The following is a 26,616-nucleotide window of genomic DNA, read 5'->3' as shown; positions in this document are numbered from 1 at the left end:
GTTTCTGATTATTGTTGCTCGGTTTTAGAGTTTGGGTAACAGCAGTGAATTGGAGCAGGAAGGTAATGTCATTTTAAATAATCATCTGTTTCCATTACGTGGAACAGTGGCAAGTATTTCAAGTGAATGTTTTAATATTGAGCTGCTGACAGCACCAACTTTTTGTAGGTCCTAGATTTGTTATAAGAGGTTTTATATTTTTACAAAATTAATTCAACAGGTTAAAATTATAAGATTACCAGAAAGGGGCTCTTTGATTGTTTACCATAAGGTGTCTATTCCACTTAACTTCTCTAGGGTAGGGGGCAGCATTCAGAATTTTGGATGAAAAGCATGCCCAAATTAAAAGGTCTGCTACTCAGGCCCAGAATATATGATATGCATATAACTGGTAGATTTGGATAGAAAACACTCTAAAGTTTCCAAAACTGTTAAAATAGTGTCTGAGTTTAACAGAACTGATTTCAGGAAGTTTTTTGGGGGGGGTTTTTGTAGTTTTTTTATTCAATGCCATTACCATTGACTTAGGACTCAATTTGCAGTTCCTATGCCTTCCACCTGATGTCAACAGTCTTTAGAAATAGTTTCAGGCTTGTATTCTTATAAATGAGGGAGTAAGACTAGTCTGAATGAGTGGACCCTGACGTGTCACATAGCTTTTTCATGCGCAACCCTGAGAGAGTGCATTTCTTGTTTACCTTTTATATTGACAATGTTATTGTCCGGTTGAAATATTATAGATCATTTAGGCTAAAAACAACCTGAGGATTGAATTTAAACATTGTTTGACATGTTTCTATGAACTTTACAGATACAAAATCCAAATTGTGTCTGCCTGTTTTGCCTGCGTTTGAGCCTGAAGAAAACGCGAACCAAATGGAGGTTTTTGGATATATAGAGACTTCGACTATCGAACAAAAGGAACATTTATTGAGTAAATGAATGTCTTCTGAGTGCAACCATATGAAGATCAAAAGGCCAGCGATGAATTTTCTCTCTATTTCTGAGTTTCGTAACAGTTCTGCTTGGCTGGTTAATGTTTGTAATAATTTGTCAACTGGGCTATGTTCTCAAATAATCGTAAGGTATGCTTTCGCCATAAAGCATTTTTGAAATCTGACACCGTGGTTAGATTCACAAGAAGTTAATCTTTAATCCTATGTAAAATATGCTTTGTTTTCTGAATTTTTATAATGAGCATTTCTGTATTTGAATTTGGTGCTCTGCAATCTCACTGGATGTTGGCCAGATTGGAAGCTAGCGTCCCACATACCCTAGAGAGGTTAACGGAACACTATTATCTGATGTGTTTTGAGTAGGATTTTTTTCTGAAGGAAGTCCACTACAGTATGTATGTTACGGGAGCTCACACATTAAATAAGTCCTGGCAAATAGTTTGTTTTTACCTTACATTATGAATATTTGTTAGTGTTTTTAATGCTTTGTGTGATTTATTGTGAGTGGTCCATTTCATTTGGTTTTAGTGGGTTTTTCACAGGTTCTAGCCAAGTTATCTTAAAGGGGCACACACATTTAATTTTTAAAGTTTTTATGTTCCGAGTTAATTGAACTTGTGAATTCTTTTATAAGGAATGTACTGCATACACTTACTGTAATCTGGGATATGAAACTGTTTTTAAATAATTGATCGAATAGAGAAATAAACACTTATTTGAAGGGTTTGAATGAGATTTGATCTCTGTCCTGACTTTCTAGTGTTGTTTGATCATCCTCACTGAAACGCCCGAGAGACGTTGGGTGATGATTTAAAGGTCATATGTAATACTGATTTGAAGGAAATTTGTAAGACTGATAATTATGTAGTTTTAGTTAATAGTTGTGTGATTCGGACCACGAGAGAAGGATAGACCTGGCTCTAGTCTATTTTACTATGAGCTTATGGGTACATTTTTTTTTTTTATGGAGTTAAAGGTAGTAATTATAATTTGATTTGCAGTGTTGTTTTTACACATTAATCACTTTGGGAGTCATGTGCGTAAACTTCAATCCAAAACCCCTCAGAGGACTGGTAATTCCCCCATTTGACACCGAGTGATATGTAGCAGTGCATTGAGTGATATGTAGCAGTGCATTGAGTGATATGTAGCAGTGCATTGAGTGATATGTAGCAGTGCACCGAGTGATGTCTGAAGGAGTGGATTGTTGTGTTGTTTGTTTCTATACAAATCTCACCAGATTGGGTCTGCTGAATGATCGAGATTACTCCCTAAATTCCTGATCCTGTGACGGCGATGAGGTCGACAGTGTGATAGGGGAGTATAAGCCAAGTTGAAAAATGGTTTCAACATTATTGAAACCATCTATTTTCTTTGACATTTGTCTTACAACTTTGCATTGAGAATATTGGTAGTAGTAATAATTTGTTGTACAGAAAATATTTTGTTTGGTTTCTTGAATTTGTCTGGATTTCTTGAACCGGAAATGCCTAATGCACTGTTGTTCTGATCTGTCCTCTCTCTCGTCGAAGGGGACTACAGATGGTATCTAGATGCATGTAAGGGACAATTTGACCAAACGGCGTGGACCTCAAAACCCCCTAACCGGCTGAAGAAAGTTCAATACGGCCCTGTCCTGCACCATTTCTATCGAGAGACCTGAGTCCGAGCCAGCAACCTGTACACAGCATCCAATCCAAGATATCAACTGCTTTTCTCTCTTGGGAGTGCGACAGGAGTCCACGTGGAGTGAGCATGGAGAGAGATCAGATCCAAAACGTCTCTCATGTTGCTTGTAATACTGGTTGGCAAATGGACAAGACATAATAGGCATTAGTGGTAGGGCTCAGGTCAGACAGTCAGAGAAAATGTGATTATTCCTTAGACATTGGGACATTATCATGGGCCATCCACTTTGAACTGTGAAGCTCTCTGGAGAAGACAACGAAGAAACGGAAGAAGATTGAGTGCCGGGAAAAGGGGTGTGGTTGGTCAGCTGTGCCTGTAATTGATTTAGACGGGTCTAAAATGGTTTATTTTGGGGTATCAGGTTGATTGAGGTCAACACACTGCTAAATGTATAGAAATGTAGGTGAAGAATGCATTGAGATACTGATCTGTGATGAGAAAGTTAATGGGACACATACAGATACATGCATACATTGTGATATTGTTGTATGGTGGTATTATATATTTTGTATTGTAGATATGTAGTGGTGTAATAATGTTATATGATGTAATGTTTTATATGTAATGTAAGTGCCTTAATGTGTTCAGACCCCAGGAAGAGTAGCTGCTGCCTTGGCAAGAACTAATGGGGATCCTTAATAAACCCCAGGAAGAGTAGCTGCTGCCTTGGCAGGAACTAATGGGGATCCATAATAAACCCCAGGAAGAGTAGCTGCTGACTTGGCAGGAAGTAATGGGGATCCATAATAAACCCCAGGAAGAGTAGCTGCTGCCTTGGGAGGAACTAATAGGGATCCATAATAAACCCCAGGAAGAGTAGCTGCTGCCAAGGCAGGAACTAATGGGGATCCATAATAAACCCCAGGAAGAGTAGCTGCTGCCTTGACAGGAACTAATGGGGATCCATAATAAACCCCAGGAAGAGTAGCTGCTACCTTGACATGAACTAATGGGGATCCATAATAAACCCCAGGAAGAGTAGTTGCTGCCTTGGCAGGAACTAATGGGGATCCATAATAAATACAAAATCAAAATGCTATGCAATACTTACAATCTCACTCAGATTGTCAACACTAATGGTTGAAAATAAAGTATCCCCTGAAATCCTCTTTGATTGATTTGATCTTAACCAATACTCCTCATCGTTTTAATGCTTCTGTTATTTTTGCAAATGACATTAGTGATCACTGTGCCTGTGTGAAAGATGGTAAGATTCCTAAGCAATCTCCACGTGTCATTACGATAAACTGAAAGCAGTTTGATATTCAAGTTTTTTTTTTTTACATGATATATTTAGCATTGAATGGAATTTAATTGAATGAATCCCCGATGTTGAATTATCCGTTTCTTACTTCCACAACGCATTCCAGGATGTATGCAAATAGGCCCCTTTAAAGGATTAAGGTCAGAGAGAACCTTTGGTTTACTGATGAACTTACTAAAATCATAAGGGAACTAAATGCTATGTGGGTTAAAGCAAGAGGGTCTGGTTCAGCAGATGATTGGATGGCTTTTAAACGTCTTTGAAATCTGGGTGTGGCTATGACCCGAAATCTGGGTGTGGCTATGACCCGAAATCTGGGTGTGGCTATGACCCGAAAACTGAAAGCAGACCACTACCTGAAATCTACTTTGGATAATTTAAATAACCACTACAAATTATTATGATTTAAAAAAATGTTTACCCCTTTTTCTCCCCAATTTCGTGGTATCCAATTGTTGTTTTTTTAGTAGCTACTATCTTGTCTCATCGCTACAACTCCTGTACGGGCTCGGGAGAGACGAAGGTTGAACGTCATGCGTCCTCCGATACACAACCCAACCAAGCCGCACTGCTTCTTAACACAGCGCGCATCCAACCCGGAAGCCAGCCGCACCAATGTGTCGGAGGAAACACCGTGCACCTGGCAACCTTGGTTAGCGCGCACTGCGTCCGGCCCGCCACAGGAGTCGCTGGTGCGTGTTGAGACAAGGATATCAGGTTGATTGAGGTCAACACACTGCTAAATGCAATACTTAAAATGTCATGGTGAAGAATGCATTGAGATACTGATACCCCTTTGCCAATTGCCCTCCCTAACCCGGACGACGTTTTAAGCCAACCTTATACGTCGCCCCACGGACATTCCCTGGTGCAGCCAGTTGAAAATCTCCACGACAGAGCCTGAAACGAACCCAGAGTCTCTGGTGGCACAGCTATATGCAGAACAGCGCCCTTAACCACTTTCACCACCCAGGAGGCCTTCACTCCAAATGTTTGCATGTAGTGAAAGGTTTGGAGTGCAAAAAAAGATACACAGCTTCCTAAACAATTGTTGGTAGACACAGATTGTAACTGAGAGAACCTCTATACTGAAAGCCTTAAATCAAACATTTCTAGATGCAGGCAGTTTATTTGAAAAGGTTACAGGTCTAAAAAGAGCCCCTGTAATTTACCCGACACCCCTGTGCACTCCTTCGCCAGGTTTTCCATCTCATCCATCTCTGTTTCAGAAGTACAAAGCCCTGAAAGATATTAATTTTTAAAGAAATCCCCATAGCCCTGATGATCTAGACCTCCTACACCTAGCTGCAGACATCATCGCTCCCCTGTACGACTTAACGTGGTATTTTTAACCTCACGCTTGATGTTCAGGAAATCCTGAAGTTACTGAAATCTGGCTTTTGTACTGCCTCGCCTGTAAGGTGGAGATCCTTGAGCAAGGATACTAGACAACTATCGGTTGATATCAAAATTGTCTGTACTTTCTAAGGTACTGGAGTCCATGTTAGGTTTGTAGGCAAAAAAAGGCCTACCTCCATTAAAACATCTTAAATAGAATGCAATCAGGTTTTAGGTCTGGCCAAGCACTGTTTCAGCAACATTGAAGGGTTAGTTTTATCTTATATTTATATTATATATTTATTTTAAATCGTACCCCAATGTGAATGGTGGATGGTTGTAAATCTGAGGTGCTCCGCAAGGTTCTATTTTGGGCCCACTGTTGTTCATTTTGTATATCAACAACATTGGGGATCATATTGAAACAGCGGATGTTCATTTTTATACAGATGATACTCTTCTTTATTCAAGTTGTAGCAGTTCATCTTCAGCTTTTGAAAATGCCCAAAGAGCATTTAACGCCATACAACAGAATCTGTATGATTTGACACTGGTTATGAATTTGGGTAAAACAAAATGCACTGTATTTTCAAATGCCAGGCACGCTATTAATCATGTCATTGCTACATTGTACGGACATACTATAGAGCAAGTCAAAGTGTACAAATATTTAGGAGTGTGGGTGGATGACAAGCTGGGCTTCACTGTTCACGTGGAGAACTTGATAAGGAAGCTCAAGCTGAAAATAGGTTTTTATTACCGGCATCAGGCTTGTTTTTCTCTGGAGGCCAGGAAGGAGCTGGTACGATGTACGTTGCTGGCAGTTTTAGATTGTATATAGGCCTCAGCCACTACCCTGAGAGCACTTGATTCAGTATCTCATGCAGCCCTCAGGTTCATTACCAATCAAAAACATCTAACACATCATTGTGATCTCTACGGCACCTTTGCGTAGGCTTAAACAATGGTCTACACTGATTTAGGAGGCCATACTGGGTAAAATGCCACTTTCGCTCTGTTAAAAATAATAATAATGAGGTCAGTAAATAAATATCAATTACAATCCCAATCTCATTAGCTTTTAACAATACCAAGAATTAGAACAGGTCATGGTAGAAATAGTGTTAGTTACTCAGCTCCGTGGTCCTGGAATTCTCTCCTGAACATTTAAAAAGGTCACTTTGGTGGAGTTTAAACACACTTGGTCGATTTAAATATCATAGAAGAGTGCAATTGTCTTTAGGACAGCTGTTTCTTTACATAACATGTCATTGTTGTACTGAACGTGTGTCTATCGTTTTGTTCAATGTTGTTTTTTTCTGAAACGTTGTTCCCCCTGCTGCTGTTGGACCAGGTCTCGCTTGAAAAAGAGATTTTCTCTCAATGAGAAAAATCTGTATTAAATAAAGATGAAAGTGAAATGATAATAAATGAGCTCGACCCAGGTAATGGTAGTGAGGTATGTGTGTGTGTGCTGCAGTACTGTGGCTTACCGGAGGTTGGCAATGTGAGTGCAGACACACCGTAGTATGTGAATGCTCCGTTCTCAAACTTCAAGCCCTCTTTACCGATCTCCACCTCCACACGGCCCTACAGAGATAGTTACAGTAAAACACATGCATGTGCCAACACACAATACACACGTCTGTAGTAACACACACATAGTTACAGTAAAACACATGCATGTACCAACACACAAGTAGTCACACGGTGGTTGTAGTAACACACACTGACCTGTAGTAGCAGTATGAAGTAGTCTACGGGGTGGTTGCGTGTGTAAAGGTAGTGGTCACACACACACACACACACACACACACACACACACTGACCTGTAGTAGCAGTATGAAGTAGTCTACGGGGTGGTTGTGTGTGTAGAGGTAGTGGTCACACACACACTGACCTGTAGTAGCAGTATGAAGTAGTCTACGGGGTGGTTGTGTGTGTAGAGGTAGTGGTCACACACACACTGACCTGTAGTAGCAGTATGAAGTAGTCTACGGGGTGGTTGTGTGTGTAGAGGTAGTGGTCACACACACACTGACCTGTAGTAGCAGTATGAAGTAGTCTACGGGGTGGTTGTGTGTGTAGAGGTAGTGGTCACACACACACTGACCTGTAGTAGCAGTATGAAGTAGTCTACAGGGTGGTTGTGTGTGTAGAGGTAGTGGTCACACACACACTGACCTGTAGTAGCAGTATGAAGTAGTCTACTGACCTGGGGTGGTTGTGTGTGTAGAGGTAGTGGTCACACACACACTGACCTGTAGTAGCAGTATGAAGTAGTCTACAGGGTGGTTGTGTGTGTAGAGGTAGTGGTCACACACACACTGACCTGTAGTAGCAGTATGAAGTAGTCAGTATGAAGTAGTCTACAGGGTGGTTGTGTGTGTAGAGGTAGTGGTCACACACACACTGACCTGTAGTAGCAGTATGAAGTAGTCTACGGGGTGGTTGTGTGTGTAGAGGTAGACCTGGTCACACACACACACTGACCTGTAGTAGCAGTGACCTGTAGTAGCAGTATGAAGTAGTCTACAGGGTGGTTGTGTGTGTAGAGGTAGTGGTCACACACACACTGACCTGTAGTAGCAGTATGAAGTAGTCTACGGGGTGGTTGTGTGTGTAGAGGTAGTGGTCACACACACACTGACCTGTAGTAGCAGTATGAAGTAGTCTACGGGGTGGTTGTGTGTGTAGAGGTAGTGGTCACACACACACTGACCTGTAGTAGCAGTATGAAGTAGTCTACAGGGTGGTTGTGTGTGTAGAGGTAGTGGTCACACACACACACACACTGACCTGTAGTAGCAGTATGAAGTAGTCTACAGGGTGGTTGTGTGTGTAGAGGTAGTGGTCACACACACACTGACCTGTAGTAGCAGTATGAAGTAGTCTACAGGGTGGTTGTGTGTGTAGAGGTAGTGGTCACACACACACACACACACACACACACACACACACACTGACCTGTAGTAGCAGTATGAAGTAGTCTACGGGGTGGTTGCGTGTGTAAAGGTAGTGGTCACACACACACTGACCTGTAGTAGCAGTATGAAGTAGTCTACAGGGTGGTTGTGTGTGTAGAGGTAGTGGTCACACACACACACACACACACACACACACAGACCTGTAATAGCAGTATGAAGTAGTCTACGGGGTGGTTGTGTGTGTAGAGGTAGTGGTCACACACACACACTGACCTGTAGTAGCAGTATGAAGTAGTCTACGGGGTGGTTGCGTGTGTAAAGGTAGTGGTCTGCGCTCAGGCGGTTGGAGGGGTCAAAGTGGACTTCCTGGTTGACACTGGGGTGACGCAGCAGGTGGAACAACACCTTCTCTGACACACGGGCCAGGCTGAAGTGTTCTACCTCTGTGAGGAGACACACAGTTACAGGAGAGGACACACACACACTGGAACAGCATCTTCTTAGGACCTTTCCAAGAAACACACATTGTCATTGCTTTGCACAAGCGTGTTGCCAAATACACAGGTCTGTGTTGCTTTCGTTACCCAATACATTTGTGTAGGGCTGGGGCAAAAGCCTGTACACCTCGCAACTATCCAGGAGCAGGTTTGGCGATCCCGGACCTATGGTTTCATCAATTGTAATGTGATTCTACATTCTGTTCTGTTTTAAGTCCAAACCTTATGGGCTTAAGATGGCTCCATGTCAAGCAGCTGAAGAGGACAGAAACAACAGAGACCCACATCCAAAGTCTACGTCCTACAACACACACAGATTAACTATGCCTGTTGAATATCCATTCCTGCATATTTTCCACTGTGAGTATTTAGCTTGTGTTTCCATTGACTTCTATTAGATCATTACTAGTGGTGTTAACAGGGGCGCAACTTTGGTTTTAGAAGTGAGGGGACATTATTTAATCATTTTTTACCAGTCAGATAAACACTCCAAATAGCCTACCCGACCGTTTGGAGGTGTCCGCATGGTCCTAAAGCACACAGTTGCCTGGTTTTGTATCACATTCCAATTCCAATGATAAGTAGAACTAAACCCGACCCCAGTGAAAGTTAAACTGTCACGGTCCTGGTAAACCACTGACTGAGTGGGAAGGTTAGGGTCATAACAGGATGGATACATGAGAAGTGTGGGTGTCTCATTTCATTTACTCATTTACTCATTTTAAGGAGTCTTTCTTAAGCATGGACACACATGTACTCCCACCTCTGGACAGGAAGCGGTGTGTGGCCAGCAGTAGCTGGGGAGAGGTGCGGATCTTGGGTTCACCCTCGGGAAGTTTGAACAGAGAGAATTCTTCGTGGACGCTGCGAGGCTCCAGGGAAATCTCCAGAGGGGCCAGAGGACGCTTCACCTTCATGTCGACTACAGAAAGACAGGGTGGAGGGAGAGGGGTTAGAGGACAGGAGGGAGGGAGAGGGGTTAGAGGACAGGAGGGAGGGAGAGGGGTTAGATGACAGGAGGAAGGGAGAGGGGTTAGAGGACAGGAGGAAGGGAGAGGGGTTAGAGGACAGGAGGAAGGGAGAGGGGTTAGAGGACAGGAGGGAAGGGAGAGGGGTTAGAGGACAGGAGGAAGGGAGGGAGGGGTTAGAGGACAGGAGGAAGGGAGAGGGGTTAGATGACAGGAGGAAGGGAGAGGGGTTAGAGGACAGGAGGAAGGGAGAGGGGTTAGAGGACAGGAGGAAGGGAGAGGGGTTAGAGGACAGGAGGGAGGGAGAGGGGTTAGAGGACAGGAGGGAGGGAGAGGGGTTAGAGGACAGGAGGGAGGGAGAGGGGTTAGAGGACAGGAGGGAGGGAGAGGGGTTAGAGGACAGGAGGGAGGGAGAGGGGTTAGAGGACAGGAGGAAGGGAGAGGGGTTAGAGGACAGGAGGAAGGGAGAGGGGTTAGGGGACAGGAGGGAGGGAGAGGGGTTAGAGGACAGGAGGGAGGGAGAGGGGTTAGGGGACAGGAGGGAGGGAGAGGGGTTAGAGGACAGGAGGAGGGAGAGGGGTTAGAGGACAGGAGGGAGGGAGGGGTTAGGGACAGGAGGGAGGGAGGGAGGGGTTAGGGAGGGAGGGAGGGAGGGGGGAGGGAGGGAGGGAGGGAGGGAGGGGGTTAGGGGACAGGTGTAGGGAGGGGGGAGAGGAGGGAGGGAGGGAGGCAGGGAGGGAGGGAGGGAGGGAGGGAGGGAGAGGGGTTAGGGACAGGAGGGAGGGGAGGGGTTAGGGGACAGGAGGGAGGGAGGCAGGGAGGGGTTAGGGGACAGGAGGGAGGGAGGGAGGGGTTAGGGGACAGGAGGGAGGGAGGGAGGGGAGGGAGGGAGGGGTTAGGGGACAGGAGGGAGGGAGGGAGGGAGGGAGGGAGGGAGGGAGGGAGGGAGGGAGGGAGGGAGGGAGGGAGGGAGGAGGGAGGGAGGGAGGGAGGGAGGGAGGGAGGGAGGGACAGGAGGGAGGGAGGGGAGGGGTTAGGGGACAGGAGGGGGTTAGGGGACAGGAGGGAGGGAGGGAGGGGGGGGGGACAGGAGGGAGGGAGGGAGGGAGGGAGGGAGGGAGGGAGGGAGGGAGGGAGGGAGGGAGGGAGGGAGGGAGGGAGGGAGGGAGGGAGGGAGGGAGGGGGGTTAGGGGACAGGAGGGAGGTTAGGGGACAGGAGGGAGGGAGGGAGAGGGGTTAGGGGACAGGAGGGAGGGAGGGAAGGGGACAGGAGGGAGGGAGGGAAGGGGACAGGAGGGAGGGAGGGAAGGGGACAGGAGGGAGGGAAGGAGAGGGGTTAGGGGACAGGTGTAAGGGAGGGAGGGAGAGGGGTTAGAGGACAGGAGGGAGGGAGAGGGGTTAGGGGACAGGAGGGAGGGAGGGAGGGAGGGGGGAGGGGACAGGAGGGAGGGAGGGAGGGAGGGAGGGAGGGAGGGGACAGGAGGGAGGGGGTTAGGGGACAGGAGGGAGGGATGGAGGGAGAGGGGTTAGGGGACAGGAGGGAGGGAGGGGACAGGAGGGAGGGAGGGAGGGAGGGGGTTAGGGACAGGAGGGAGGGAGGGAGGGAGGGAGGGAGGGAGGGAGGGAGGGAGGGAGGGAGGGAGGGAGGGAGGGAGGGAGGGAGGGAGGGAGGGAGGGAGGGAGGGAGGGAGGGGTTAGGGGACAGGAGGGAGGGAGGGAAGGGGACAGGAGGGAGGGAGAGAGGTTAGGGGACAAGAGGGAGGGAGGGAAGGGGACAGGAGGGAGGGAGGGAGGCAGGGAGAGGGGTTAGGGGACAGGAGGACAGATATAAATTGTAGGAAGACAGAAGGAAATTCTAGCATTCATACTAAATACAAAATGCTGTCCTCTTACCCAGTAACCCATTACACAAACACATACGCTCTCTGTATCTCATTCATTCCCATACACACACTCTTACATTCTCTTAATTCTCACACACAAAATCTATTCGTCTTACTGTATCCGTCAGACTCATCCAGGATCTCTGATTTGATGATCTCCTCGATGACGTCCTCCAAGGTGACCAATCCCAGCACCTCGTAGAAGGGGTCCCCCTCCCCCTCGTTGTTCACCTTCTGAACGATGGCCAGGGCTGAGTTTCCTGGAGAGAGGGGTAAAAGGTCAGGAGAGCTGGGCCCATCAAAGGTGAATTCATAAGCAGATCACAACTTTGGCTGTTCACAAGGCAGGCCTACGTAGGTCGCATTAAAGAAATGACTGACTTTATTGGCTATTTTTCTAAACCTATCACCACACGTGCACGGAAGCATGCACAGTCTCACCTTTCTTGAACTCCTCCAGCATGGCGTCCAGTTTGGTGTCGTTGAAGACAAAGTGCAGAGGGTGGTTGTAGAACTTGGTGATAGTTGTCATGGGAGTACAGTCATCAGGGTCGACCAGAGCCAGGTCCTTCACGTACAGTATCTCCACGATGTTGGACCTGGGTAAATTACATTAGATACCTGTTAGTGTGTGACTGCATGAGTGTGTGCATCAGTGGAGAATGCCCCCCATTGAAAACACAGAAGTTCAAGGCTGTCCGCATTTAAGCAGGAAACGGGATCCCCCATTATAGTGAATGGACAAATGGCAATCTTCATGGTCAATCTGTGTAAATATATATATATTTTTACACCAATGGCAACCATTATTGCTTATGCTACACGAGATGTGTGTCACGTGATCGATAGCTTTGTCCATTCATAGAACCAGTCATTGGTGTGTGTGTGGCCCTTTAAGTGTGTGTCAGATCTTCCCACCTCTCCTCTTCGTAGATTGGGACACGTGTGTATCCACTCTGCATGATCTCGGACATGGTGGAGAAGTCCAGCACAGCGGTGGAAGACAGCATGAAACAGTCCTTGAGCGGAGTCAGGATGTCCTCCACGGTCTTACTGCGCAGCGCACCACGGCTAAACTCCTCCTTCACAAACTCACTGCAATGGAATCACAACAACGATGACAATGGATGGATTACATGGATACCATATACAGGACCTTCAAAAGAACTTTACAAAGGCTCAAAACACCCAGAGGAAGGAGAAGTACAGCGCTAGAGAGCTAGGAGAGTAAAAGCTTTTGTTACAGCCCAGCACTCACCAACCTGATCAGGTTAATGATAGGCTGGAACAAAAGCCTGCACCCGTTGGCCACCCTATTCATAGAGCAGTGTGTGCCACCCATGAACACAACACACACGGACATCTGTATGTGTGTGTGTGTGTGTGTGTGTGTCAGGTACCTGTAGGGGTCGTTGACATTGGTGCGTATCATCTCCATGGCCCTCTCCCTCACGCCGCAGGTGCTGATGTCACGCCTCAGTGCCAGATCCAGCACCAGGCCCAGTGGGCACGACAGTGGGCACGTCAGCACCATACACACCTGGTAGTTAGAGAAAGGAGGAAGGAGGAGCCTGTTCAATGATATTGTATTAAGAAAAAGCATGATAAAGGATCCTAGAAGCCACCCGTCCAACCAGAGGCTGTGTTCATTAGGGCAGTGGTTCTCACACCTCTCCTCAGGGATCCCCAGACATGTTGTAGCCCTGAAGTAGCTCACCTCAGTCACCTAGTCAAGAGACGTGTTCCCCTGCTCAGACACGCATGAACCAACGGTCCAGTGCCACGCCACTGACTGTGCCGTCGGGCACTAGATTGCTATAACACATGATGTGGTTAGCTGATACGTAAAACACCTATCCAGGAGTTGTAAGATCCACATGTGTCGGCCACGTCTGAGCGGAGGAACACGACCAAAGGCTTGGCTGAGTTGACAAGTTGAATCAGGTGTGCTAAGTCTGGAACTGATAAAATACATGTAACGGCTAGGGGTCCCCAAGGAAAGGTAGGAGAACCACTGCATTAAGGGCATGCAACAGAATAGGCCTTCAAATGGAAAACAAAAAGGTAGTCCCTCCCTGTCTGTTTCCTTCTGGTTGGTGCCCAATGAACATAAACCTGGCTTTTTACAAATGTCCACATACAGACCTGTGCCAGCCAGGTGAGGCCTGGGGCCAGCTGGAAGCCGTAGCCGGAACACACTATGTGTGGAACCAGCTCTGACACCAGGAAGATGAGGAACCCACTGGTGAAGACGGCGGGCGCTACGGAACCCACGGCCCGGTAGAGCAGCACACCTAGAACCGAATGGCCCAGAGCGCACAGGAAAAGCAGGGAACACACCTAGAACCGAGAGTGGAGAGATAGTGTGGAGCCAGAGAGATGTCATACATCTGAATATTCTTGAGGGTAGTGCAGGGGTCTCCGGTCCTGGAGAGCTACTGGGTATGCATGCAGGCTTTTGTTCCAATCTAGACACCAGCTGATTATCTGAAACAGGTGTGTTAGTGCTGGGATGGAACAAAAGCCTGCATGCATACCCAGAACCCTGGCTCTACAGGACTGGTGAAAGTTGGAGACCCCCCAAATCCTGGTGTTTAACTGTGTGTGTGTGTGTGTGTACACTAGGGACCCACCAGGAAGTTGCCCCTTCTCCGGATGGGCTCGAGGCGCTTGGCGGCCCGTTTGTCTTCCTCAGAGCCGCAGCTGTGCAGGACATAGAGCTCCAGAGGGTCCAGCCACAGCAGGCTGAGGTTCACAGTCCTCAGCACCCCACACACCAGGATCAGCAGCACAATCAGCACCGCCACACCCCACGGAGGGATGTAGTCCGCTGGGAGACCATTTTCGTTGTTGATCCGCAGCCTGTCCGGTCCCACTGACACCCAACTCCCGCTCTTCAGCACACACAGGTGGTAGGTCGGGTTGGCATCATCCCCTGCAGCGAGAGACATAATGCTCTTGTCCCGCACCTTTACCTCTATCAGCCCGCTGTACTCCTCGTCCGCCGTGACCTCCCCGGTGACCTGGAAGGCGGAGGTGTCACGGCGGGTCTCCTGCCCACACGGGTCGGCTGCATCCCCCACCGCCCCGGCCTCTCCCAGTCTAGCCCCAGCGAACGCAACCCACGGCCAGGTACCATTCAGATCCGAGCCGAACAGCCGGAGCTTGAAACTGGCCCCTTGCGGCGCAGAGATGATCCTCTCCTTCATATACACCCGGCCTTCTGGGTCCTCCAGTCGCAACCCCAGAACGCGCGGGGCTTGCTGGCTGCAGGCGCCGTCCCCGATCCTCCCGCAGAGCAACAATATCATCAACAAGAACCGTAGGTCTGCCAAGCTGGCCACCATATTGGAATTGGGCAGCTGGGCTCTGCGCGAATCATGTGACTGCTTCCCTCTCGCAGCTGCCCGCCCACGGAGGCTCTGCGAGCCACACAGCGCTCAGAGAACAACTGGCTCCCATTTGACGCCATTTTGGGGAGAAAGGACATTGGTTTAGTGTCATCCGCTGCTCTCGGTCAGAGCCACAATGGCGGCACTTTCCTCGCAAACTAAACCCACCTTCTCAGAAATTAACCAATGAGAGTCCATGGCTGATGACATCCAATGGGTGCAGGGAAAATGAGTATCGTGCCACGCCCATCTTTGTTTGAGAGTCTTGAAAACAAGTCACATTTAAAGGGTCTTCGTCAATATTCCTTGACGCATAATTGAGATTACTTAGGCAGCCTAACGACTTTGTAACTAACCATTTGCCGGGCTTTTTTTTGTTTTCCTTCGTTTGATGGACATTGTTATCATCAGCTTTGTTCTGTGCATTGAAAACACAGATCCAGGATCAGTTTACCCAATTTACACAGACCAGCACCTACTAGGGACAAAGTCATCATACTCTGTGCACAGACAGCTCCTTCTGATACATATAGCCTTATACATTCACAAGAGAATCCTAAAGAGTCCTACTGATGAAGGATTCCTGTGAAGCACCTGCCACTGAGCCAAACACTGTAGTTACCATGTGACCCAGATGAACACACAGCATGGACATACAGTGGAAGACTTCTACTGCGCCTGCATACTTTGTACCCAACAAACTGAACTAGATCACTTTGTGCTGTTGTGAAGCTATGCACCACAGAGCATTTTTGTTTACCTTTTGTTACTTAGCCTACTCTGTCACATAGCTCCACTGTTTGCCAACAGTCACTAATCTTTGTGACCTACTGTTGACATTGCAATTGTGGGAAAACCTCATCTGTTTTTGTACATTTGACTCAACTTAAGCGAGAAAAACAGTGAACACAGACAGTCAAACAAAAAGAGCACAGGAGACAGTATTTTACGTAGAGAAATATAACTCAGGTTTATTAACCCCATGTTGACTTCTTCACAGCTCCCTCCAAAGTCATTATAAAACAGTATGTACACTTTGCTTTAAGTTAAACAACCCCGGGGGTCAGAGGAAGTGACAGACATTTACTCTTCAATCAACATCCCCCTCCAAAAAAGAAAACAACAGACTGGGAAAAGTCTCTACCACTGAACAGTCATTAAACATGAGTCATAGTTGTTGAAAACAAGCACTCCAAACCCCTAACTTTAAGTCATAAATATAACCTTTAGAACTTCATCACTGACCAGCTTCTTGTGGAAGACTCTAGCAGAGAGAGAGAGAGAGTGATCAGTGTGTGTGCCTCGAGGCCAGACCCGTAGTCTCTGTCAGACTGTTCAGTGTGTGTTTTTACATATGGGGCCGACACTGGACTAGTGTGTTTATCTCTGTCTGAGTAACCCATATTAGACTATAGTGTTTATCTCTGTCTGAGTAACCCGTATTAGACTGTAGTGTTTATCACTGTCTGAGTAACCCGTATTAGACTGTAGTGTTTATCTCTGTCTGAGTAACCCGTATTAGACTGTAGTGTTTATCACTGTCTGAGTAACCCGTATTAGACTATAGTGTTTATCTCTGTCTGAGTAACCCGTATTAGACTATAGTGTTTATCTCTGTCTGAGTAACCCGTATTAGACTATAGTGTTTATCTCTGTCTGAGTAACCCGTATTAGACTATAGTGTTTATCTCTGTCTGAGTAACCCGTATTAGACTATAGTGTTTATCTCTGTCTGAGTAACCCGTATTAGACTGTAGTGTTTATCACTGTCTGAGTAACCCGTATTAGACTGTAGTGTTTATCACTGTCTGAGTAACCCGTATTAGACTGTAGTGTTTATCACTGTCTGAGTAACCCGTATTAGACTGTAGTGTTTATCACTGTCTGAGTAACCCGTATTAGACTGTAGTGTTTATCTCTGTCTGTTTATAATCATTGAACTCATTCTAATTCCACGCACAAAAACATCCGTCTTGGAGGACAGTGTTCTATTCTATTCCATTGTAGGGATCTGGTTCCCAAGCACCCAGTCTAGCAGTATGGCACCAGCCTGAACCCAGATCTGTTTGTGCCATCTCCTATATAGTAGTAGGCGGAGAGCCCAAACAGATCTGGGACCAGGCTAGTATGGCACCCCTTTGTCTACACAGTGGAAAAGCTGTCCCTGGTCTGAGAATACAACACCAGAACTCTTAAACCCTCCTCGTTTAGGTCGAATAATCACACTGGGGCTGAGCTAACAACACAGCAGAGCAGAGCCTGGCTGCCAGTTAAGCCTTGCCCTCCCGCCAGGAACCACCCGCCAGCTAGAAGGATCTGGACATTAAAAAGAGCTTATAAGACTGTTCAGAACAGCAGTCAAGGAATGTCAATATAACATGACTGGCGGGAGAGGAGGGAAGAGAGGAGAAGGGAAGAAGTGGGGGTGTGAGGGGAGAGAAGCTGGGGGAGAGGGTAAGGAAAGTAGCAGAGTAGGGAGGAAGAGGAGAGGAAAGAAGAGTGGAAAAGGAAAGGAGAGTGCTAGTGAAGGGCAAGGTAGTTCGGTCTAGCCAGACATAACATAAGCTAACAGCTACATTAACACAGCGCTGCAATAAATCATGGTCAGAATGCTACTCCATGCTACTTCAATGGGGGGAAATGAATGAATTTGAGAGAAAGGTAGAAATGTTCTTTGAGGTCAAAACAGAGCAATAATTTTATTGCTAATACAATATCTTCCAAGTAAAATGACTCAGTGGAAGGAGATAGAAGTTCTTATATCCGGTAAGTATTCTCACAGAGGTTACTTTATACATGTGTTCCATATAGGCATCCCCCCTCTCACTCCCATCACAGATAATATAGTAGACAAATGCCAATGTCTTCACAATATACAGTAGTATTCACAGTAACATAGTACAAGCAGGAAATATAACAGATCTCTTCCTCCGTCCCAGTAACCCGTTGACAGACATGTCTGTCAGAAACTAAAGCCAGTTTCACATGAGAGAACGCAGAACAAAAAGAATAGGATTACTTTTTAAATAAATACAACAAGGCTTTCATAATGTGACCGTTCTCAGTAGACTAGGACCTTCGCAGCCAACCAGTGGTGTAACAGAACCAGCAAGGCCCAATGCTATGAAGTGACCTATGTGAACCAGCAGTCAGGTCTAGGGGTTTTGTGTGTAGTGGTGTGTAAGGCTGCACCAACCATAGACTTAGAAATCCTAGAATGGACAACCCCATTCGATACCCTGTACTGAGGGGCGTGTGTCCGTTCTATTTATTCCAATTCTAAGGAGGGGATATACTCTTAAAATTCAGGTAGGAACTCATCCCTGTGGAACAGACCTTACAGAAATTCTTTGGAATAAATACTCGGTTCTCTCTCGTTGTTCTAAAGTGATTTTCTTACCAGTAGTATGTATTTACTTAGAAGTACATTCTTTTCCTTCAGGTTGACCGTTGCTTGAGTTACTTCATAATATATTTCTAGGGATCGAGATGGGTAGATGATAGCAGCATTATATGTCTGGTCTGCCCTCCACCCAGAGAGAATGCATGGTGAGGGAAACACATGTAGTCATCTCTAAGACCGCACAGCAGGGCACAGTGCGTGTAACAGCTTCATTTATACACACAATAAATCCGACATCAGATTGAATCTGAAGGGTCAATTGTGGATCCCCTGTTTTTGGAATGTCTTTTTGGGTTACCTACAATGTAAATGGTAAGGGAACATTGTGGTGGAGGTGGAGTGCCTTTTTTCATGTCATTAAAAGTGGCAACAACCCCTCACTGATTGTATCATCACACAGTAAAACTCAATTCTAAACTCCATTGTGACATCACACACAAACTCTGAACTCAACTCCATTGTGGCATCACAAAGTGGAATTTTAACTCCACAGTGACATCACCCCTGAAAACAGTGACTTCTATATTCCATTGTGACATCACTCAATAACACTCCAAAGCAACCAATCATGTTAAACTACAGCGTCTCAGACACCCAAATGCTAGTCCACTGCTTATTATGTGAAATTATACAAGCAGGAAAATTGGTTAGTATTGTAGTTGAATTGAGCAAATAGGAAGCTGAGCTAGTATCATAGTGAAATTATACAATAATATAAAAATAAAGAGGGGCTAGTATCATAGTTGAATTGAACTCTGTTCAGTTAGGTGTGTTTGAGAGTTTGTAGGTTCTGGGGGAGTTGGTTGCAGTACAGTAGAAAAGTCTCTGTTCAGGAGTATCAGTCACAGTACATGGAGTTTTGAGAGTCTTCAACAAAAGAAAAACAATCTATACAATATAAAACATTGACATCAAATAAATCTCAAAATACATAAAAAAGTAATCTGTAATGCAAAATAAATATATTCATATTTAAATAATTAATCATGTAATATACTTCACATCTCTGGTTAGGTGGGTTCATGGTAAACAAACCCAGCTGTCAGTCAATTAGCCAGCCAACTCCTCCCCTCCAGCAACCCCGCCCTCCACCCCAGCCTGATAGGCCTGACAGGGTCAAGAGGTCATAAACTTTCCGAAATGAGAGACAGCTCAGGAGGTACACACACAAACCGCTACACTCCTGTCAAGCTCGTGTCAACAGGCCCCAAACTCAACAGTCCCCTAATACAAACGTTTTTTGGAAATTGCCATATTTGGAAGAAAGAACAGACACCAAAAAAAAAAACACACAAAAAAAAACAAGATTCTAGAAATCCCTCCTGAGAATGTTCCATTTGTATTGGAGGGGGGTGGGGGGGGTGTTGAATGTAATTTCCATGGAAACGGAGCATGTGGGAGGGGAGTGGTACAGAAAGTGTTTTAGAGAACACAGGTGCGTGTAGATGAGAGTTCACAGTGAACACTAAGCTAAAATGCATGAATCTCTAAATATCGCTACATTTCTCTTTAAAAACATATTTGCTGTCACTACAGGTCATATTTCTATATTTATTTATACTGACAACCGAAGTGCAGAGAATCAACACATATTATAAACATGCTATACATGGTGGTCTATCTCCCCTGCTCCCCACCAACAAAGCTGATCCCAGACTGTGCCTGCAGCCACCGTAAAACTGTCAAACACACATTGCATACACACGCACTGAACCGTATGACAGAGACAAGCTGCATCACACACAAGGACCTCTGCACAAGTGTGTAATGCACCTGTGTTGCCCGTCACGCTCTCTCTTCACCCCATCTTGAGAGGTAGGTGGGCGGATAGGACAGAGACATGAGTGTTCCCACAATGCACCTTAGAATCTTCCAGTACTCCAGTCCACGGCCAACAAAACTTGTGTGTATTCATTTTTTTTTTACAAATCTTAACAACCCCCCCCCCCCAGGGGTTGTTGTCAGATGGTGCTCTCTGTATGTGCATGGCTGATGGTGTGCACGTGTGTGTGCATGTGCTGGTGTGTGTGAGGGTGTTGTGTGTGTGTTTGTGGGTAGCTGGGCCTGCGTGTGCCGCTTACGCAGTTTTGCGGCTGCTCAGACAGCAGAGAGGTCTTCTCACCCGGACCATTCTCCCCCCCTGGCCTCACGGAAGAGGGGGATTTGGGGGGGAGAGAGGTGCAGGGAAGGGGTGGGTGGGGGAGAGAAGAGGTGGAGGGCGGGTGAGTGGTGCGTGCACCCGAGGAGGCAGGAGGAGGTGTTTGAGGAAGAGGGGTGCCTTTGGTGGGAGGAGGGGTGGATTGGGGCAGGGCCGGGCGGGGGTTGACTTGAGTGGGGGTGGTGGTTTGGGGTAAGGGGGTACGGCTGGTGGGAGGGGGTGGGATGGGGGAGAGCAAGGGGGCGCTTGAAAGGTGTGGTGGCCAGGGGGAGGGGGTGCGGGGAGGGGCTGGTGGGGTGATGGGGAGCGCAGAGGTGCTGTCCAGACGGGGGTGGCTGCCCTCGGGGGACTGGGGGGTGCTGTCCAGCCTCGACGCCAGCAGACCATTCTGGTACTGAGAACGAGTGATCTGAGGAGAGGAAAGAGAGTGTTAGGAAGAGAGAGGAGAGGAAAAACAAGGATATGAGAGAGACAGCAAAGCGTGCTTTGAGAGAGTATGGCGTCATGGTATAAGAGGTAATGAACAGCCAATCATCATCAGAGGGACAACCCAGGGTGCACTGGCCCTCAGAGATGTAACACTCCCTCTACTTTAACAGTGTTTACCCTCCACTACACCACTGTTGGCCATTCAGTTGGGCTGGTAAAAGGCTTCTCAGCAGAGCTGAATAGTGGGCTGAAATGTCTGGGCTAATTTCTGAAATATTTCAGGTCACCGTTTCATTACATGGGTCCGTCTTAGATGATTGTAAACAAAAATTTGGCGACTGGCAGCGTCACTCTGGCGAGAGAGTTTGTCACCTTAACGGCTTACAATTTCTGCAGCACAGGCATTTGAAAAGTCACTTTTTAACCAGCACAACTGTAGAAATAGGGCCTTTTCCCATTGTAGTTTTTCCTTTTCCATGGCACTGGCAGGGGTTAGAGGTTAAAGGTGAGTGTGTTACCTTGACATATTGCAGGTCAGTGAGAGCCCGTACGTAGAAGTCTGGTGTGTACTGGCAGGCGGTGAGCTGCGTGTTGCTGGCAGTTACTGAGCCGCTTTCTCCGGAAGCGCCACGCTCAGTGCAGCTTAGTGACGCAGAGCGGTTCAGACCGCTCGCGTGAGTAGGAGAACGGAACTCTGAGATACGGAGAGGGAGAGACAGGGTGAGCTGGAGATAACCCACACACATGAAGTACACAAACACGCACATTCCCACAGACACACACAGTACATAAACACACACAGAACAGTGAATTAGAGCAAACAACATGAAAAGACAATGAGATTGTCCATTGATGGGGTAGACAGTAGGAGGATATATTTGTAGTGAGAGCAGCCAGAGCAACATAAACAGTATTTGGCACGGCTGACAGCAACGACAGAGACATTAAGTTGATGAAAAACACTACAGCATGATTTGGATCACTAGATGGATACTGGCAGTTAGTGAACATTGCAACACACCTACAGTGCCATGAAAACGTGGACAAATAACATTTTGATACTTTCATTTCAGAAGCCAAGTTATGCAACACCCAACGCCCCTGTGTGAAAAAGCAGGCACTAGGTGCATGGTTTGAAGTGAAAGTGCAGCAAGACAACGATCAAAATCACACACGCATGTCTGCATCAGAATGGCTGAAAAGCAATATTTTGTTTTGGAATGAACTAGTCAAAAGTCCAGACCGAGCCACCCTTTGCACACTCTTGGCATTCTCTCAACTAGCTTCATGAGGTAGACACCTCGAATGCATGTGTCCAAACTTTTGACTGGTACTGGAGGCGTGAGACTGATCGGCAACTCCAGGAAGCGTTTGGTTGCAGCCATTGTAGATAAAGAACAAACAGTTCACCGAGTGTAAGGGTGCAAAACCTTTTCACACAGCGGCATTGGGTGTCGCACAAGTTTGTTTATTAAAGAAATTAAACAAGTATCACCATTTTGTGTTATTTGTTCACTCAGGTTCCCTTTATCTAAAATTAGGTTTTGGTTGAAGGTCTGATAGCAATCAGCGTCAAAAATATGTTCAAATCGAGAATGTCTGAAAGGGGGCAAATAGCTTTTCACGGCATTGTACACACAGCATCACAGAGAGCAACGGGTATATGCACAACACAACAACACAAACGTATCCACACCCAAAGATGAAGGTTGAGTATGATTGGTGATTAGAGGAGGGTGGGGTTAAATTATGATTATATGCTGGGAGGGAGGGATTTTAATCAGGTGCCAGGCTTCCCCATATCACATCAAGGATAGGGGCTGATGGGGACCAATCAACAGCCAGGATCAGGAGAAATGGCATTATGGCAACCAATCAACGATGGTTCTATGCTTAACCAAGTCACCTGTGGGCGTTTTGGTGTTCCTGAGCGTTCACCGTGGCTCAGAGATTGGCTCGCCAGGCATGCCATGCAAATGAGGCTCTGATTGGCATGGGGGGAGTTGGGGGTTCGTAACTGTGTATGAGTGTTTGTGGTTGGGTAAGTTGGGGTTAAGGAGTGTGTAGTGAGTGATGCATGCCCTGTTCCAATGTTGACCCCTAGCTCGTTCCTTCTAGGCACACATCTAAAAACATTGGATAGATATTGACAAATTGGTAATAGTATCACCGTGTCTTTTGGTAGGCTGGGTTGTCATCCTATTGCCTATACGTATATGCTCTTTTCAGATCTAGTGCCTAGGGGAAGGGGTTAGGGAACTATATGGTACAGGAAGTAGTGAGTGGGTCAGAAGTAGTTTGGTGATTTCTGTGAAGTGAGTGAGTAGTGACCATAGAACTCTAATTCTATGCTAGTGACAGGATCAGGTAGTCGCACAAGATACAGTAGAAGATGCCTTTAACCACAGACCCAGTATCAGATTAACCAAAATGTAACCAATGCGGTAATAAGGAAACATCTGACCCTGGACCAGTGGTTAGGGCAACTAGTAGGGGTTAGAGGTCAGATATGAGAGGTAGTGCCGTGGAGCAGAGTGGCTCCACCTAGAGCCCCATCCAGCAAGTTTCTTCCTTCCTCCTCTATTCCTCCTCTTCCTCAGTCGGTACTGTGGAGTCCAGCTCTGCCACAGGTCTGAGGAAATTATCTGACGATAATGTTTCCTTCCTTCCTTCCTTCTTTCTTTCCTTCCTTCCTTCCTTCCTTCCATGTCACTGGTGAAAGCAGCACTGAGGAAACCAGATCAGTGAGTATTCCAAGGAAGAGACCAAGGAAGGAAGGAAAGAAAGGAAAGATGCATAATGTGCATGTAACTTCATCTTAACCCTTACCTTATTGGAACAGGGCCTGTTGTCCCAGGCTGCTCTGCTCTGCCCTGTCCTGCTGACTGAGGACAAACCCACTGATGTGACCTGATGTGGCATACAATCTGTCAAAAGCACATAGGGCTCAGCTGCCATCATCAGCAGTCATCGGCCCAGTAAGAACTGCAAGTAGAACCTCACCACATCACTCAGTCACTAAGAGAGAGACCACTGCAGAGCACTGGCTTTTCCACCAACCTATTAATTCAATACCATCCAACTCCACCAGAGGGTATAGTGGAGCGTAAACCAGCATTAAATAGTATTAGATGCAAAAATTAGGCTAACTATACACTATTAGCTAGGATTAGCGCAGCTGACTCATCTCGAGTGGCATTCAACGTTTAACCATTACGGTCCTGTGAGTCGTCAAACCAGTGACATTAAGTGAAACAATAACGAGCGCAGTGTTTAACCGGGCTACTGTGAGTCGGCTATCGAGTTCTGGAGGAGAGCGTTGTAGAGCAGGGTTTCCCAAGCCGATTCAAATAAATCAAAGCTTGATGATGAGTTGGTTATTTGAACCAGCTGTGCAGTGCTAGGGCATAAACCAAAACGTGCCCCCAGGGGGAGTATGGGAAACTCTGCTCTAACTAATGCTCTCGGTAGCTGACTCACAGTAAGGCCTGATTAGATTAGGCCTTATTCCCTTTGGAAACCAAAGGGTACAAAACACAGAATGACATCCTGGAAGGTAAGAGTAGAACGTTTCCTATTTTATTCTACTTCAGAGAAAAGCAGGCAAACACTTGGTATAACTGACCCTAAACGTAAAGTATTGGTATTCCAGTGGATCTCTAGGCTGTCTGCCTATCAGGTTGTACTTGCTGGAGCAGGGCTCTGAAGAAGAGGATGATGGGAGGGAAACAAAAAAGGTGATCTTGGCATAAAAAGTGGCCCCTCCCTCCCTCATGTTACCCCTCCCCTCGGGGCGGTTGGTTCTTTTACCTGGGAAGCGAGAGAACAGAGAGAATCTCTTTAAAGAGAGACGTCGTGGAGGAGGGGACGCCACTGATGGGGAGAGAGGGGGAGTTACGGCTGAGCGAAGGGTGGGAGAAGGGGGAGAGAGAAAGACGCTCTCGTTTAATCATCGATAGGCAGTAATAGCACTGTAGGGTGCCCTGAAGACACAAACCTTTCTCCTCCAGAGCACATTGACATTTTCACCTCAATACATCATTTAGTGAAACATTCACTGAGGCTGTGTCCAAAATGGCACTCCATTCCCTATTATAGTGCACTACTTTTGGCCAGGATTAGCCACATAAGGCTATGGCATAAAGTAGTGCACTACATAGGGGATAGGATGCAATTTCAGATTCGCCCCGGGTGACTCGTCATTTTCACAGGTCAACGAAGGCCTGCTGTCGGATTGGAGGGGGCAGATAGCCCAATGGGAGGGGCGTAACTGAGTGACATCAGACGCTGACATGAGTTGGACACAGTTTGACACATGTAGGCAGTGGTACAGTACACATCATATAGCGCATGCACACACACATTACATAGATGCTGCGCACACAAAGCACAGAGAAGACTATCACAGAGAGAGAGAAAGAGAGAGAACCAGTTTGTCCTCCAACTGTAATCATATGATTGAACATTGAAAAGGCTTTTGAAAACCAGAACCTACTCTGCTCATGCCTACAGAGGTACCACACTATTGGCAACATTGAAAGCTCACCTCCAACCATTTAGGGCGGCATACAATCGGCCCAGCGTCGTCCGGGTTTGGCCGTCATTGTAAATAAGAATTTGTTCTTAACTGACTTGCCTAGTCAAATAATATATTTCAGAGCAGCTATGGCTGCTAGTCATACTGGTATCTGACCACTAGGTGTCATCAGTGTTTCTAAAGCATCTGGACTCATTTCTCTCCTATTTAAACTTCTAGAGCGAAAGTGTCCTGTCCTGGGACTAAACACTGCTCTCTGTATCCAAATGTATCCACTACAGTTCCAGCACTGTGGCATCATCCTCCAGCCAACTAAGCTCTCTCAGATATGCACACACCCCAATCATTGGCGCGTGCGCGCGCACACACACACACACACACACACACACACACACACACACACACACACACACACACCTTATCCTTTATAGGTGACACTAGGGCTGTGGCGATCACGAAATTGAAATCTACTATCCCCCATAGTACAAAAACTGACCTATTTTATTCTGTGAGAGAAATACTCCAAACTGGGACAGTTGTGGGATACGATAGATCCCACATTAATACATCCACTAGCGTCAAAAACAAGTTTTAAAGTAAGGAGGAAAACGCAACAGATCAGAACGTTTAGCTTAAAATGTTGACAGCTTAATAGTTTATTTCCTCACATTATAAGCACAGCAATGCGCTCACACAGCAGTAGGTTATCAGCGGGAATGTTTCATTAGTGGGAAAATGTCATGCTTTTATCACAAATGTGCATTTTTATGGTGAAAACTATCTTCCCCAAACTGGAAACTCACACACTGCTTATGTATGCCCTTGTAAAGCGGATTCATTTGCTTAATATTGAGAAGTTATTTGGCCACCTCAGTTGTGATACAAACCTTAACAAAACATACATGCCTATGGGCTAGGCTACATGAGGTGTGCGACTATGATTCGAAAAAGTCGCAATTGTCACCCATCAGATTATTCTTGATCTTGTCTTTAAATATACAAAATAATATGTGGGAAATTTGGCCTAGCCTATAGAAAGCTGATGGGATCCTCCCACCCTTTAATAAAATACATTTACTGTTTCTCCGGGAATTGCATAGCCTATAGAAATGTTGTGCAACTTGAGCTCATGGGCTCTCTCAGTCTTTGATTAGATTTTTGATTACATTTGCACT

At 46.4% G+C, this 26,616-nt stretch overlaps 2 protein-coding genes across 7 annotated transcripts in view; both read right to left on the bottom strand.

The window, feature by feature from the left end:
* Positions 1-14,901, bottom strand: part of LOC112230770 (metal transporter CNNM3) — a 29,119-nt gene extending 14,218 nt beyond the window's left edge. For 2 of the 3 annotated variants that reach the window (XM_042311213.1, XM_042311212.1), the window contains exons 1-9: positions 14,156-14,900; positions 13,668-13,862; positions 12,923-13,062; positions 12,441-12,617; positions 11,964-12,121; positions 11,639-11,782; positions 9,435-9,593; positions 8,448-8,617; positions 6,741-6,837 (exon numbers count right to left, since the gene is read on the bottom strand). In XM_042311213.1, coding sequence (XP_042167147.1) covers positions 6,741-6,837; positions 8,448-8,617; positions 9,435-9,593; positions 11,639-11,782; positions 11,964-12,121; positions 12,441-12,617; positions 12,923-13,062; positions 13,668-13,862; positions 14,156-14,869 — 1,954 coding nt within the window. In that variant the 5' untranslated portion in view covers positions 14,870-14,900. Of the gene's footprint in view, positions 1-5,590; positions 6,642-6,740; positions 6,838-8,447; positions 8,618-9,434; positions 9,594-11,638; positions 11,783-11,963; positions 12,122-12,440; positions 12,618-12,922; positions 13,063-13,667; positions 13,863-14,155 lie in introns of those variants that run through there. The other variant, XM_042311214.1, reaches the window with a different exon arrangement.
* A 2,681-nt stretch (positions 14,902-17,582) lies between these two features.
* LOC112230769 (metal transporter CNNM4) overlaps positions 17,583-26,616 on the bottom strand; it is a 36,557-nt gene continuing 27,523 nt past the window's right edge. Inside the window, exons 6-8 of one of the 4 annotated variants that reach the window (XM_042311132.1) lie at positions 24,715-24,804; positions 21,423-21,598; positions 17,583-20,884 (exon numbers count right to left, since the gene is read on the bottom strand). In XM_042311132.1, coding sequence (XP_042167066.1) covers positions 20,279-20,884; positions 21,423-21,598; positions 24,715-24,804 — 872 coding nt within the window. In that variant the 3' untranslated portion in view covers positions 17,583-20,278. Of the gene's footprint in view, positions 20,885-21,422; positions 23,632-23,733; positions 23,832-24,714; positions 24,805-26,616 lie in introns of those variants that run through there. The other 3 variants (XM_042311133.1, XM_024397047.2, XM_042311134.1) reach the window with 3 other exon arrangements.

Source organism: Oncorhynchus tshawytscha, linkage group LG33 (assembly GCF_018296145.1).
Source record: "Oncorhynchus tshawytscha isolate Ot180627B linkage group LG33, Otsh_v2.0, whole genome shotgun sequence".
NCBI classification, from domain to species: Eukaryota; Metazoa; Chordata; class Actinopteri; order Salmoniformes; family Salmonidae; genus Oncorhynchus; species Oncorhynchus tshawytscha.
The sequence above is the reverse complement of the archived record's forward strand: the minus strand, read 5'-3'. Positions and strand labels throughout refer to the sequence as shown.